The sequence below is a fragment of the Perissodus microlepis genome, chromosome 7, assembly GCF_051167445.1.
Source record: "Perissodus microlepis isolate ML-2025 ecotype Zambia chromosome 7, ASM5116744v1, whole genome shotgun sequence".
Classification (NCBI taxonomy): domain Eukaryota; kingdom Metazoa; phylum Chordata; class Actinopteri; order Cichliformes; family Cichlidae; genus Perissodus; species Perissodus microlepis.
Window position 1 is genome coordinate 18,672,484 of NC_140467.1, and position 14,182 is coordinate 18,686,665.

At 43.0% G+C, this 14,182-nt stretch overlaps 1 protein-coding gene across 2 annotated transcripts in view; it reads left to right on the forward strand.

Annotated features, from left to right (window-relative positions):
- Window positions 1-11,182, forward strand: part of mon2 (MON2 homolog, regulator of endosome-to-Golgi trafficking) — a 33,944-nt gene extending 22,762 nt beyond the window's left edge. The window contains exons 21-35 of one of the 2 annotated variants that reach the window (XM_084933984.1): window positions 45-155; window positions 1,806-1,981; window positions 2,250-2,412; window positions 3,003-3,296; window positions 3,398-3,596; window positions 3,770-4,413; window positions 4,760-4,903; window positions 5,871-5,888; window positions 6,471-6,599; window positions 7,862-8,052; window positions 8,130-8,190; window positions 8,282-8,405; window positions 8,632-8,839; window positions 9,958-10,040; window positions 10,397-11,182. In XM_084933984.1, coding sequence (XP_084790110.1) covers window positions 45-155; window positions 1,806-1,981; window positions 2,250-2,412; window positions 3,003-3,296; window positions 3,398-3,596; window positions 3,770-4,413; window positions 4,760-4,903; window positions 5,871-5,888; window positions 6,471-6,599; window positions 7,862-8,052; window positions 8,130-8,190; window positions 8,282-8,405; window positions 8,632-8,839; window positions 9,958-10,040; window positions 10,397-10,560 — 2,709 coding nt within the window. In that variant the 3' untranslated portion in view covers window positions 10,561-11,182. The remainder of the gene's footprint in view (window positions 1-44; window positions 156-1,805; window positions 1,982-2,249; window positions 2,413-3,002; window positions 3,297-3,397; window positions 3,597-3,769; window positions 4,414-4,759; window positions 4,904-5,870; window positions 5,889-6,470; window positions 6,600-7,861; window positions 8,053-8,129; window positions 8,191-8,281; window positions 8,406-8,631; window positions 8,840-9,957; window positions 10,041-10,396) is intronic. The other variant, XM_084933985.1, reaches the window with a different exon arrangement.
- Window positions 11,183-14,182: the final 3,000 nt, after the last annotated feature.

Here is a 14,182-nt window from a genome sequence, read left to right on the forward strand (position 1 = left end):
GCCTGTTTGTGTCTGCATTTGTCCGTAAATGTTGTGTCCTGCAGGTCTGCCAGCATCCAAACTCCAGAATGAGAGAATGGGGAGCCGAGGCACTGACAGCACTTATAAAAGCTGGACTTGCCTACAAACACGATCCTCCACTGGCCCAAAATCAGGTAGGCAACGACACAATGGGTTATTTAGAAGAAGAAAAAAACAAAGGCGAAAACAAACATGCACTTATCAGACATAAGATTACAACCATTGCTAGGAAGTGAATAATGCTGATTATCTTTTCAGCGTGGGATGTATCAAGGAGCAAATGAACATTTTGTCCTCAAAGTTGACACATTAGAAGCAGGAAAAATGGGCAAGCGTGAGAATGTGAGTGAGTTTCAAAAGGGTCAACCTCTGGTGGCCAGATGACTGGGTCAGACCATCTGCAAAAATGGAGCTCCTGTGGGCTGTTCCTAGTCTGTTGTGGTCAGTATCTATCAAAAGATACTGACCACAAGTTAGGTCAGAGCTGACAGCTCTGACCTAACTTGGTCAAAAAAAGTTCATGCTGGTTCTGGTAGAAAGGTGCCAGAATACACAGAGCATCACAGTTTGTTGTTTCTGGGGTTGCATAGCTGCAGACCAGTCTGGGTGCCGATGCTGACCCCATGCACCACTGAAAGCACCAACAATGGACACATGAGCATCGGAACTGGCCCATGGAGCAGTGGAAGAAGGTGGCCCGGTCTGATGAATCCTATTTTTCTTTTACACCACGTGGATGGCTGGGCGTGTGAGCGTCGCCTACCTGGGGAACTCCTGGCACCATGGAAGAAGGCAAGCCTGCGGAGGCAGTGCGATGCTTTGGGCAATGTTCTGTTGGGAAACCTTGGGTCCTGCCATCCATGTGGATGTTACTTTGACATATAACACCTACCAAAGAATCTTGCACACCACACACATCCTTTCATAGGAAACAGTATTCCCTGAAAGCTGTGGCCTCTTTCAGGAGGATAATGTGCCCTGCCACAAAGCAAAAAAGGTTCAGGAATGGTTTAAAAAGAACAGGTTTCAGGTGTTTACTTGACCTCCAAGTTCTGTCGATCTCAGTCAAATCGAGCATTTGTTGGATGTCCTAGACAAACAAGTCCAATCAGGACTTAAAGGATATGTTGCTGACATCTTGGTGCCAGATACCAAAGCACACCTTTGGGACCAACACAATGTTTGGGCAGATGGTCATAATGTTATGCCTGATCGGCATACTGCACAATGTGTATGAATAACACAATACTTGCCTGTATATGATGCTGATGTTCATCCTGTAAGCCACGACAGAAAGATAGAAAGGTCACTTTATCTTGTCATTAATAAACACAATCTGTGACCTTAACCTTGGTGAGACTGATAACAAGCCTTATCTAAAACAGGGTGTGTGGAGGTTATATGAATAATAAAAATGACAGCCAATGAAACAATATTTTTAAAGCATTTCCTTGCATGTGGACAAGCTTTTACTACTTCATGTTGTCATTGCCAAACAAATTACTAAGCATAATGACTCGTCATCAAACCACTGCGTTTGAAAATTCAGTAAGCATTAATCCTTTCATTTTCAAACATGCAGAGTTAAAAAGTTTAATGCCAATTAGGAAAAAATGTCCAAACACATTTTTCGTTAAACAGTTTGTACTTCACCTGTTTACCCTTCCAATATGAATGTTATACGTAGCTTTAATAAAGGTGCCACATTCTACTCTTTTAAAATTTAGCATATAGAAAACTTTACAGGTAAGTTGATCACTGTCTCCCTTTTCTTGATCCCTAAGCGGCTGCAGCTTCTATTGCTGAACCCCCTGAAGGAGTTGTCCAACGTGCTGCACGCAGACATCCGGCAGAAACAGCTCGAGTGTGTCCTGCAGATCCTGCAGAGTCAGGGCGACAGCCTGGGGCCTGGTTGGCCCCTCGTATTGGGTGTTATAGGAGCCATTCGCAATGATCAAGGGTAAGAGCGAAATAGAGGGGGAGATTTTTGTCTCCACCAAAGAGGTGGGTGTCTGTCTGTATGTATGTATATTAAAAACAAAATCTATGCAAAGAAATAATACTATTATGCAATGCTATTCCCGGAAAAGTAAATGATGCCCAGAGACTGAGCTGCCTGTGTGAAAAGAAATCATTAAAAAAGAATTTTAAAGTGATTTTATGTCCACAGTTACACTGCACATAGTTAGTGAAACTAATGCGTGCCGCATGTCTTGTTCCTTCATCAGTGAGTCATTGATCCGAACCGCCTTCCAGTGCCTGCAGTTGGTGGTGACAGACTTCCTTCCCACCATGCCTTGCACGTGCCTCCAGATTGTAGTGGATGTAGCTGGGAGCTTTGGCCTTCAGAACCAGGAGCTCAACATCAGCCTCACGTCCATCGGCTTACTGGTACGATGACAGATGTGTACAGCTGTGGTAGTTATTATAAAGGATTATCAGTCACTTTTTTTTTTTCATGCTTTGCTGTCATATGGTACCTGTAATTAAACAATCAAGTAAGTTTTTTGAGAGTCAACTAGCAGAGTAATGTGATGTAACTGGTGAATTAGCAAGTGCGATTGTAACTGTGAAGGAGAAGCAGGACGACTCTTGCTTGCGAAGGAGTGACAGGTGGCCCACAGCTTTACTTTTCAAACACTAGTTTTCAAATAGAAACCCGGTGTTTTTAATATGATCAAACAATTGCAGTTCCCCACCTTTTTATTTTTTATTTATTTATTTAATTTTGTCGTATTATTTTCTTCTAGCTCAACAGTCTTCTAATAACATTAGATAGACACTTTATGCAGGATTCAGGACATACAAAACCTGTTATTGATCTGTGGTTTGCCAGATTATTTCTCTTGGAGTGTGCCAGTTCCTGTGAGATTACTTTATGGTAATGGATAGCAAAACTATCAGAAGCATCTTACTGCTTCCTCTCTCTAATTTATACCCCCACTTCGTTTTTTTGTTTTTTTTCTTCTTCTTACCCACAGTGGAACATTTCAGACTACTTCTTCCAAAGGGGAGAAGCCATCACACAGGAGCTAGAGAGGGAGGAGGAAGCGCTGCAGAAACAGGCCCAGGAGAAAGGAGAGACCCTCAACAGGCCGTTCCACCCCGCCCCTCCCTTTGACTGCCTGTGGCTGTGTCTGTATGCCAAGCTTGGGGAGCTGTGCGTGGACCCGCGGCCTGCTGTGCGTAAGAGCGCCGGCCAGACGTTGTTCTCCACTATTGCTGCCCACGGAACCCTGCTCCAGCAGCCAACGTGGCACATTGTGGTGTGGAAGGTACAATCCCAGAAACGTCTCCATATAAGATGGAAAAAGAAAAACACGAAAAAATGTGAAATTTGACAGTACGTGATTGTTTTGTCACTCGTCACCTCCAGGTCCTGTTCCAGCTGCTCGGCTGTGTAAGAACGTCCTCCACCACAGCAGACAAGGAGAAGATCGAGTCAGGCGGTGGGAACATCCTTATCCATCACTCGCGCGACACAGCCGAGAAACAGTGGGCGGAGACGTGGGTGCTGACGCTAGCGGGCGTGGCGCGCATTTTCAACACAAGGCGGTATCTCCTTCAGCAGCTAGGTGAGCCCACACGTGATGCTCTGTGACATTCAGCAGATTGCAGTTGGTGCATTTCTGCTTTAACACCTGTCAATATGTTCTGAGCCATTACTGCTCAGGACATCTTTGAAAATGGTGTCAAATATCAGAGCGCTAATGTTTCCACGCTGCCATCTTCTGCTGTGTATCTGCAGGTGATTTTTTTGAGGCCTGGGAGGTGCTGTTGAACCATATTCAGTCAGCTGCCCTCAGCAAAAACAATGAGGTCTCCCTGGCTGCCCTGAAGAGCTTTCAGGAAATCCTTCAGATCGTTACACCTGTTAAAGACTCGGACAAAGCGGGCGACGCACTTGCTGCAATGGGCGTCCCTCCAGTGCTCATTGACCCGCTGTCAGCATCCGGTCCTGGAAGACCCCTGGTGCGTTCAGATTCACTACTGGAACGGTTGACACGGTACAACGGAGCTGAGCTGCAGGCGCCCCCGCCAGGGGAGGAGTCGGCCTTAGAGGACTCGGCACTGTGGTGGTCTGCATGGAACACGTGGTATCGAATGGGAACGGACAGCACGAGACCACCTATTGGCCCAACAGAGAAGCTCTCTTTTATCCCCAGTCAGCCGTTCCTCACAGCATTAATCCAGATTTTTCCAGCACTCTACCAGCACATCAAAGCCAACTTCAGTATGGAGGATCTAAAAAAGCTAGGGGTCATCCTACATGGGGCTGTTTCCGTGCCTATCAGCAGCGATGCCTCACCCTTCATCCTCCCCTCATACACTGAGGCAGTGCTCACCAACCTGCAGGAAGCCGTGCTCACCGCTCTGGATGTTTTGCAGAAGGTGGGAGAAGGAATATTGCCACCGGTGAAGCTTTTAGCAGTTTGATGTGAGGTGGTTTGTGCTACAGTGTAGCATCAAGATAAGAGCGGGGTCATGTGTGTAATCATCATCTGTTCAAATCCAGCAGGAGGTCCCATTTTGCATCTCGTTCTTTCCTTATTAATTACTCTAGCTTTTTCAGCATGCTTACCAAACATAGGCCCTTTCAGTTTACAGTTAATTCCTCCCAGTTCGTTTCTGTTCAGCCCAGGAAAGAAAAGAAAGTGTCAGTCTGCTAAATTGTGCAATATGCAGTCCTGTGGTGGAAGTCAGCAGTGTTTGTTCCTCCCTTCCCTCCCTGCTGCAGGCCATCTGTGTGGGCACGGAGAACCTGCAGGTCATGTACCCGGCCATCTTCGAGCAGCTGCTCCTTTTTGTGGAGTTCTCCTGCAAGCCGCCTCAGTACGGCAGGATGGAAACCAAACACGTGGCCAATGCCAAATACAACCAGGTAGGAAATGAAAAACGGACACCTAAATATTTGGTTTTCATTGCAGTTTATTTGCTTTTACAGTTTGTTTCATTAGACTGTTGGATGACGCACATTGTTATTCACCCACCTCTCTTCAGCCATTCTCAATAAGATCATATCTGTTCTTTGATGCTCGTGAAGTCCCCCTTCCACTCCCTCTGCCGTCTTGTCCTTATGAAGCTTCTGTCACGGCTCTTCATGAGATTGACAGATTGTTCTCGACCCCCATTAGAAGCCCCAAACCATTCCTTCCTCAAATTCCTTCCCTCATGATTCATCTTTCTGGGCGGTTGCCAGAGAAATGCTTCAGTCCAGCACAGTTCATAGTCATTTAAAAAAGGAAAAAACTAAGTGTTTCCAAGGCACCCAGTAATGTTGAGCAAGACTATTGAAGTCACAAAAACAGAGTATTTTTAAATGAGTCTGACGTTAGAGTCGTCTTAATCCTTGCTGTTCTGGAAACCTGGAAGTTCTGGACACGCGTAGCTCAAGCAGATGTTATTCCTGAAATCCTGAAAGGTGTCTCGATCAAATACTGAACGACTGATGGAGTCGGTCTAAATCCTGACTCTGCCTGTTTTAAATCTTGGCCGTGTGTCCGTCCTGCATTGGAGTAAACTGGACATTTGTGTTGATCTGAGTCTGTTTAAATTGTTTAAGTTAGATGGTCAAACAAAATTCTCACCCAGCCAAACACCATTATGGGTGGTCTTTTTATTGCCTTCTTGGCTTTTATTCAGTCCTGATGTCAGATTGCGTCAAATGTCCTCAGTGCTGCTGGGAGGTTGCTTTGTTTTGTTTTCCCCTCTTTTCTCTCGGCCCAGATTTTGGGATCTCGTTTAGCTGAGAGACACACTCTAGATTTGATACAACTATAAAACATCGGTTTAATTTCAATCTTGTCTCATTCTGTTTCTTCGAACTACTCACTGGATAACCATTTTAGATCCAGCTGTTTGCGCCGGTGAGTGTCATCATCTTTCCCCCCCCCCCACTCCCCCTCTCTGTAATTGTACTAAGCTGTGCTGAATGGTGATGACCTACCCTCTGCGGTAGATGAGATATCACTCCGCATGGTAGGCTCTCGCGTCTCATCTGCGTCTCTCACTCACTCCATGCTCCCCTCTTTCTCTGCCTGTCACTAACTGGTGGTTTTGCCTCTGTGTGCACAGCCCCACCTCCCTCTGTGGAGTTCATTTTCAGTTGATTTTGTGACTTTTGATGGTTTTATTTTGTTTTTTTTGTTCATATGCATACTTGTGGCTCTGTTTTCTATTTCCTAAAGACACACTTTGTAGAATAAAATCTTTAGTTTGGCTGTAACGTTTCAGTTGTGGTACTGTAAACCTAACAAAGCTTGAAGCCGACTAATAGCGACTGCAGTTTAAAAATAAAATGGCGTGTTACTTGCGTACTTATGCAAAGTGTGTCTTTTTTTTTTTTTTTTTTTTTTAAACAAATGCTTTCACTGTCGCCAAAAGGCGAGCATAATGCCCATTCCTGTTTTGTTTGGTTTTGTTTTGTTAAATCTTCTTTACCCCTACAGGCAGAATGGGTTGCCTTAAACTATGTGCCCTTTGCTGAGCGCTCCTTGGAGGTGGTGGTGGACCTGTACCATAAAACAGCCTGCCACAAAGCTGTCATCAATGAAAAAGTTCTGCAGAATATCATTAAGGTATTTATCCCTGGGTGGTGTACTCGCTGTTGGTGATGGTGAGAAAGAGTAAATGTTTGATGTGTTTTATCACTGTTCCTGTTTAGTGCAGCGAAATTTACTGTTGAGCTGCTTTCTGCTGACCACCCAATTATGTTTGAACCCTGCATATTCATCCAGTGTGGAATATCACGAGAATGCTTCTTTCATTTTAACCTCCTAAGACCCGAACTCTTTCATGGCATGCATTTTAAATTTCTCTTTGCTATTTGGGCTGATTGGGACCCGATGAATGTAAAAACAAAGAATTACCAGATTTTTATTTTTTTCAATTTTTTTTTAACCTGATTTTTGTTTCTGAGAAAAATTAGATCCACACATGAGGACATTCACTTTAAATTTCAATAGAACAGTTGCAGTATAATGTATTTGTTTAGCTACGTAAAGCACTGCTGTGTGAATATTCCTTAAGGCTGCTGCAATTGTTGCTTTTAAAAGAACAATGAATAAACTGGCTGTTTGCGTCTGAAACAACTTTCTTTATTAGACCTACAGACCTGCTCAACCTTTTTAGGATTTTAAACTGGCAAACAGTTTTAAAAAAAGTTGGAAAATTCAGTTTACAAAAATGGGTGGAGGAACATAACTTTAGTAGTATGCGATACGCCTCTTCAGTTTTGAAATCGTTTAATTCTGAGAGACCTCCAGCCTCTGGGCAGATTTTACTTGATTGCCCTTTGACCTCACTGTATTGATCGTAATATTGGGTTCATACTGTACATCAGCAGGCAGATGCAAAGTGTTCCCAGTATTTTCAAAACTTTTTTCCAAATTCAGTCCATCAAACACTAAAGGATACTGTCAGTGTAAGCGATCCAAAAGGCTCAACTTATCTCAAATCTGCCACTCTTCCTTTTCCCCCTACTTCTGACACCTGTGTTTAACTGCTCTTTTCTTCTCAGTGAATTTTTAGAAACCCAAAACTGAAATGAGTCCGTTTATCAGAGAGATGCTCAAGAAGCAAGGCACTGGTATTTGTGAAATGTCATTGTAGGGAGTGCCAAGCTGCTCTTGGAAAAAAGATGACTTTGTTAAAATGTCGGTGGCTGACTTTCTCACAAGGTTGATGAGGCGTCTTTACATTCTCCACTTATATTAACTCTGTCTTTTGTCTAAAAGGAAGAGGGGTGAAAGTTTTTCGTGCACCGCTGTCGAGATTAATTTTAAGTGTTCCTTTGTGTTTCAATCTCATGAGCTTTTTTGTTTTGTTTTTTTCCTTCAAGACTTTAAGAATGCCCTTGAGTCTGAAGTACGCCTGTCCGTCAGAGAGCACCTGGAAGCTCGCTGTGTCGTCTCTGCTCAAGGTGCTGTCCATTGGACTACCAGTGGCACGGCAGCATGCCTCATCTGGGAAGTTTGACACTATGTGGCCAGAGTTGGCCAATGCCTTTGAAGACTTTCTTTTCACCAAAAGGTAGAGATTCCCCCCACCCCCATGCTTATTGTGCAGCTTTCAGAGGTTCTAAGCAGAAAACTGTTGTTCTGTTACAGTACTCCTCCAGATAACCTGTCTATCCAGGAATTTCAGAAGAATGAAGCCATCGATGTAGAGGTACGTGCTTGTTTCTAGACTCTGATAATATATCCCCAAATAGTTTGCAAGTTTTTCCCAAGTTTGCATCATCGTTCCCTCTTCATTTTAGGTGGTCCAGCTGATCAGCACAGAAATCTTACCATTTGCCAATTTCATCCCCAAAGACTTTGTTGGCCAGATTATGGCCATGCTGAATAAGGGATCCATTCACTCACAGTCTCCCTCATTCACAGGTAATATGTGACTCTGGCAGCTAAGTTGCTTTGGCTTTAGCAGTTGTGTATTCCTGAAACTAGCGCAACAGCATGCTGGCCAAGTGTTGGAATCATAATTTAGGTGCTTGGTTTGTTGCCGGAGTCTTTCTTGCGGCTTATCAGTAACAACTGTGCATGTGTTGAGCCGTACAGCCAAACCCTGTCAGTCCCTCTCACTGTCAATCGAAAATAATTCTTCCAACAGAGGCAGAGATAGATGTGCGGATGAGAGAGGAGTTTTCCAAAGTGTGTTTTGAGACACTGCTGCAGTTTTCCTTCAGCAACAAGGTTTCCACCCCGCAGGAGGGTTACATCTCTCGTATGGCGCTCTCCGTGCTCCTCAAGAGGTCCCAGGATGTTCTCCGACGATACGTAGAGGACGAGAGGTTGAGTGGACGCTGCCCATTACCAAGGTACCCAGCCACCATGGGTATCTATTTGTGTGTGCTTTTTTAGCGCGTGTTTTACACATTTTCCAAGAGGCCATCAATTCTGATGACTGTAATGCTACACTTTAACCACTGGGAGATTTAGCAAATGCAAAATCAAGACCAGCCCTGGCTTCATTTATCTCTTATTTCCCTTTTTAAACAATGTAAAACCACCATACTTCTACCACATTTCTCCAAGACTCAGTGGAAGTTAAAGATGCCCATGGGTAAACTGCACCACAAGCAGAGAAAATAAAGGGAGAGAGGGGAGAAGTAAAATATATTCTTATGTCTTCTGTATAAATACAAAGTTGGTTAAATAAAAGGGCCTGAAATAAAACAGTACATGCAGAGCTTAACAAATCTATTAGAGCATCTATCAAAACAACAAAACACAAATATCTCAGAAATCTGTCTAACACTTATTTAAAACCAAAACTTCCTGAATTCATTTTTTTCAATTTTGAGCCGGCACACTGGACAACTTTGAAAAGTCAGAAATTAATCAAGCTTAACATTCAGCCACTAAGTAAATAACTGTAATATGACATCTTAATCAAAAATAATGATGTACTTTACCATTTTTTTCTGCTTTTGCTGTAAAACTGAAGTTTGAAGATTCATGGAGAACAACAATAATTATATTTTAACATTAAAAATATTTTTGTTTTAAGAGTTCCTGGTTCTTTCTTACCAGGTTTAAGCAGTGTAGCCATTCTCCTCTCACCCTTTGCATTTTCACCCAGAGAACTGTCGCTCATTGGATGTTTTCTCTTTTCAGACTGTTCTCTGTAAACTCTACAAGTGGTTTCATGAGAAAGTCCCAGCAGATCAGCACCTTCTGTGATACTCAGACCAGCCCGTTTAGCACCAACAATCACAGTTCTGCAGCTCTATATACATATGAACAGTATTAACAGAGAAAAAATATATAAAGTGTACAAATATACAAACCAGTGTAAAAAGTAAATATGTAATAAATAGTGTTATGTATATACATGATTGTTATTGGCTCTCCCCCTCGCTGTTTGCCTCTTCCACTTTTCTCCTACTGCCGTGCCTTTGTAGCTAAGCAAGGCCTTTGTTGTTTTTCATTTTAGGCAACAAGTGACAGAGATTATCTTTGTCTTGAAAGCTATCAGCACTTTGATGGACTCCCTGAAAAAAACACAGCCAGAGAATGGTGAGTATCAAACTATAAAAATGGATAAATAAGTCTTGGAAAGATAATAAAGGAGGCATTTTCTGCCTGTTCTTTGTATCATTGCTTGTGTTTCTGGCAAGGTCAGTTAGGAAAAAAAACAAAATAATTTCCTATAACTGCAGAAGACTGAAGGTAAGACATGGTGAAATAGTGTTTTTGAAGTGCCCTTCCGCATATTTGCATTGCATCGCCCTTTGCTCGATAAAATTCCTACAGGCACAGGGAAACACAGTTTTGCTCTGAATAAATTGCTTCTTTGATTGTTTTCTATTCACAACTCATATTCCCTTCCTTCTTCCCTCCTTTTCTGATATTCTCTCATTTACTTCCTGCAGTGGATGGCAACACGTGGGCTCAGGTGATCGCCCTGTACCCCACACTGGTCGAGTGCATTACGTGCTCATCGTCTGAGGTGAGCTCAGCCCTGAAGGAGGCCCTGGGGCCCTTTAAAGACTTTATGCAGCCACCCGTCTCCAAAGTCCAGAACGGAGAGTCCTGACCAGGCTCGCTCGCAACCGGGCATTTTTTTGTTTCGTTTTTTGGTCTTCTTTCTAAATGAAGAAATCCCGAAGGTGTCTTCTTGACTTGACTCATGCACTTCACAAGTGCACGGATGTGAACTCTACGGTGACATGAAGCAACCCACGGTGAATAGCGATATCGAGGCTGCCTCAGACTACACCATTGACCCCGACCTTCATGCACATTTTCATATGCTTTTCATGTGAGCTGATAATGGGCCAGCCCCCAACCCCCCCCCTGCTTTCACACTCATATAGACTGGCTGCACTTGCCTGTTAACTACAGAGAATTAAAAAAAACAACGGCAGTGTTGCCTCTGGGTTTAGTTTTTGTTCTCCTGAAGAGACTGCATCAGTGTACAGTGTGTGGTGAAAGTGTTGATGATGTTATAAAGAGAAAAATGCAAAAAAACCAACAAAAAACTGGGGCTTTACTGATCTTAAAAAGAAATGAACATTTAATCTTTTGCAACATTTTCAACAGTGAGGATTTTATGCAAGAAAACAAATCTTACTGTAACATTCCATGTCATCTTTAGCCAGCCATCGGAGAAGGGATGTATGTGTCTGTGTAAAATAAATGGGACAATTCTACAAACAGCTCTTGAGTGTGCTCGATTAAAGTGCATGTAATGAAAATGCAGCTTCCTAGAAGCCCAGATATACCACTTTGTACACAATTATATTTCTGAGTCATCCTGGTTTGAGACCTTTGGCCTGTAGGTGGATGGTGTTGATGTCTAAAGACCTTCTGTGTTGTCTTGTAGCCCTCTATCAAAGACTGTATATAAAAGAAGACAGCCACTGTAATTTGTAAAGTCAGATTTGGAACTTTTTTGAAATGAGACACGACAGGTGAGACGTGGATCTGACTGAAACCAGTGATGCTGCGCGCTTACGAGGTGGTGACCTGCCAGTTACATCGACACCTCTTTGACCTGCACAGGTGCTCTGTTTTACAGTGTTTTAAATTGGAACATAATTTGCATAAATTGTGTGAAGCTAGCAATGAATATCATAGAATAACAAGATAAAATCTTTACTCATAACTCATAAATCAAGTTGAGAAAATATAAGAGAAGCATTTGGGTTTCTTTTAAATGTAGAGTTGCCTCCTGCTGGCTATTAGAATCCATAAGCCACAGTTTTCAGACCTGTGACTATATCGATCTTTTATATACAGTCTGTGGCGACCTTATACGTATATAGGCATGTAGGGAACGAGCTTGTTTAACTAAATAAATTACTGGTTTCAGGAGAAAAGCTCACATTTGAAAATGAGACCCTGAGGTATTTTTCTCTATCGCCTGACATATTAGAGACAAAATTAGGAGAAAAATAATGAGCAGTTTGACTGTCACATTGCAATATGGTCAAAACATTGTTTGATTTTTGTATACGTAGGTATACAAAATACGTAGGTGTCTTATTAACCTTTTTTTTAACACTGATAATTCTTTACACCATCCCATTATAGCATCTTTTACAGCAGGGGTGGCCAACCCGCGGCTCTCGATCCGCATGCGGCTCTTTGCCTGGTTTCATGCGGCTCTTACGTTCATATCAAAGTTTGTGTTTGTATTTTGGGGTTTTTTTGTGTTGTTGTTTTAAAATGTGCGCGTTCGCTTCGCTTGAGTTCAATACGGTATTTTCATCAAATGCGCATGTGTGATGAAAATACCGCAAAGTTTCCCAGTAGGAGCAAGTTCGCCCTTAAAATGGCAGGAAAAAATGCACAGCAAAAAGAAAATATGAAGATGAACACAGGACGTTTTTAACAGAGTTTATATTTTTTTTGTTGAACGCAATGGCAAGCCATTCTGCCTTATATGTCAGACGTCATTAGCGCATTTCAAAGCTTCAAATCTTCAGCGCCACTTCAGCTCACTCCATGCTAACATCGACCAGGAATTTCCAAAAGGGACTGAACTTCGCAAGCACGAGTTGGCCACTTTGAAAAGTCAGGCAGAAAAGCAGATACAGTTTTTCCAAAAATTTACGAAGCGGTCAGAGACCATAACGCTCGCATCCTATCAGCTGGCTTGGAACATTGCACGGGCTAAAAAGCTATACAATGAAGGGAAGTTCGTTAAAAAAATGCCTCAGTGACGTTGTTGAAATCTTGTCTCCTGAAAATGGCAAATTAAAACGCATGGTATCAGACGTCTAACTGTCCCGCCACACTGTTGAACACAGAATATCGGACATTAACACGGCTATTGAGTCACAGTTGCACTCTGACCTTCAAGCATGTGAGTATTTTAGTGTCGCATTGGATGAGAGTTGTGATATACAAGACAAGCCTCAGTTGGCAATATTTGCACGGTCTGTGTCAAACGAATGTGTGATCAAAGAAGAACTCCTGGATATTGTACCATTAAAAGACAGAACCCGTGGCATAGATGTGAAAGAAACCATGATGGCTGCATTTGAAAAAGCAAATCTGCCCATAACAAAATTAACTGCAATAGCCACGGATGGAGCACCAGCCATGATGGGATCTGTGAACGGGCTTGTGGGGCTGTGCAAAGCTGACCAAACTATTCCTGACTTTTGGATCATCCACATGGAGCAACTCGTGTCTAAATCATTGAATTTAGATAACGTCATGAAGCCTGTGATGGAAATCGTCAACTATATCCGCACACATGCGCTTAACCACAGGCAATTCAAGAATCTCATCGCTGAGCTGGACCAAGGGCTTCCAGGTGACCTGCCGCTGCAGTGCACTGTGAGGTGGCTGTCAAAAGGCCAGGTACTCTCTCGCTTCTTTGAGCTTTTGGATGCCGTGAAACTGTTTACGGAAGAGAAGGACAAGGACTATCCCGAGCTCTCGGACCTCAAGTGGATTATGGATCTGGCCTTTTTGGTCGACATGCTGTGTCACTTGGACAGACTGAACCTGACCCTGCAGGGTAAGGTAAAAATGCTGCCTGACCTGGTGCAAAATGTGTTTGCATTTGTCAATAAACTGAAGCTGTTCAAGACACATATTCAAAAGGGAGATATAACGCATTTTCCCACTGCTAAAAGCCAGCGGGCAAGTCTCCAGCGCTGCCCTGAGTAAGCAAAGAGCCAGATATGCAACGCTGATTGAAAACTTGCACGAAAGCTTTGTGACCCGGTTCCATGATCTGCAACTGAAAAGGCCACAGATTACGTTCCTCGTTGACCCATTTAATGCAGAGACCGGCTGTTTGAAAGTCCCGCTAGTCACAGATGAAGCTGCGGCTGAGTTGGAGATGATCGATCTTTGTGAGGAGGACCAATTGAAACCTGCTTTAAGGGAAGGGACCATTGAGTTCTGGAAAAGTGTGCCAATGGAAAAATACCCCAATGTCAAACGGGCTGCGCTTAAGATACTGTCAATGTTTGGGTCAACATACGTCTGCGAGTCTGTGTTCTCTACCCTAAAACATGTGAAATCAAAGCATCGATCTGTTGTGACTGACACTCGTGAAAGAATTGCTCCGAGTGGCAACAACGGAATACAAGCCAGATTTGAATAGGATTGTTCAAGGCAAGGAATGCCAGAAGTCCCACTAAACAACATGCATTGTAAAAGTAAATGCTATTGTAGATTATTATATTTTTGTTTGT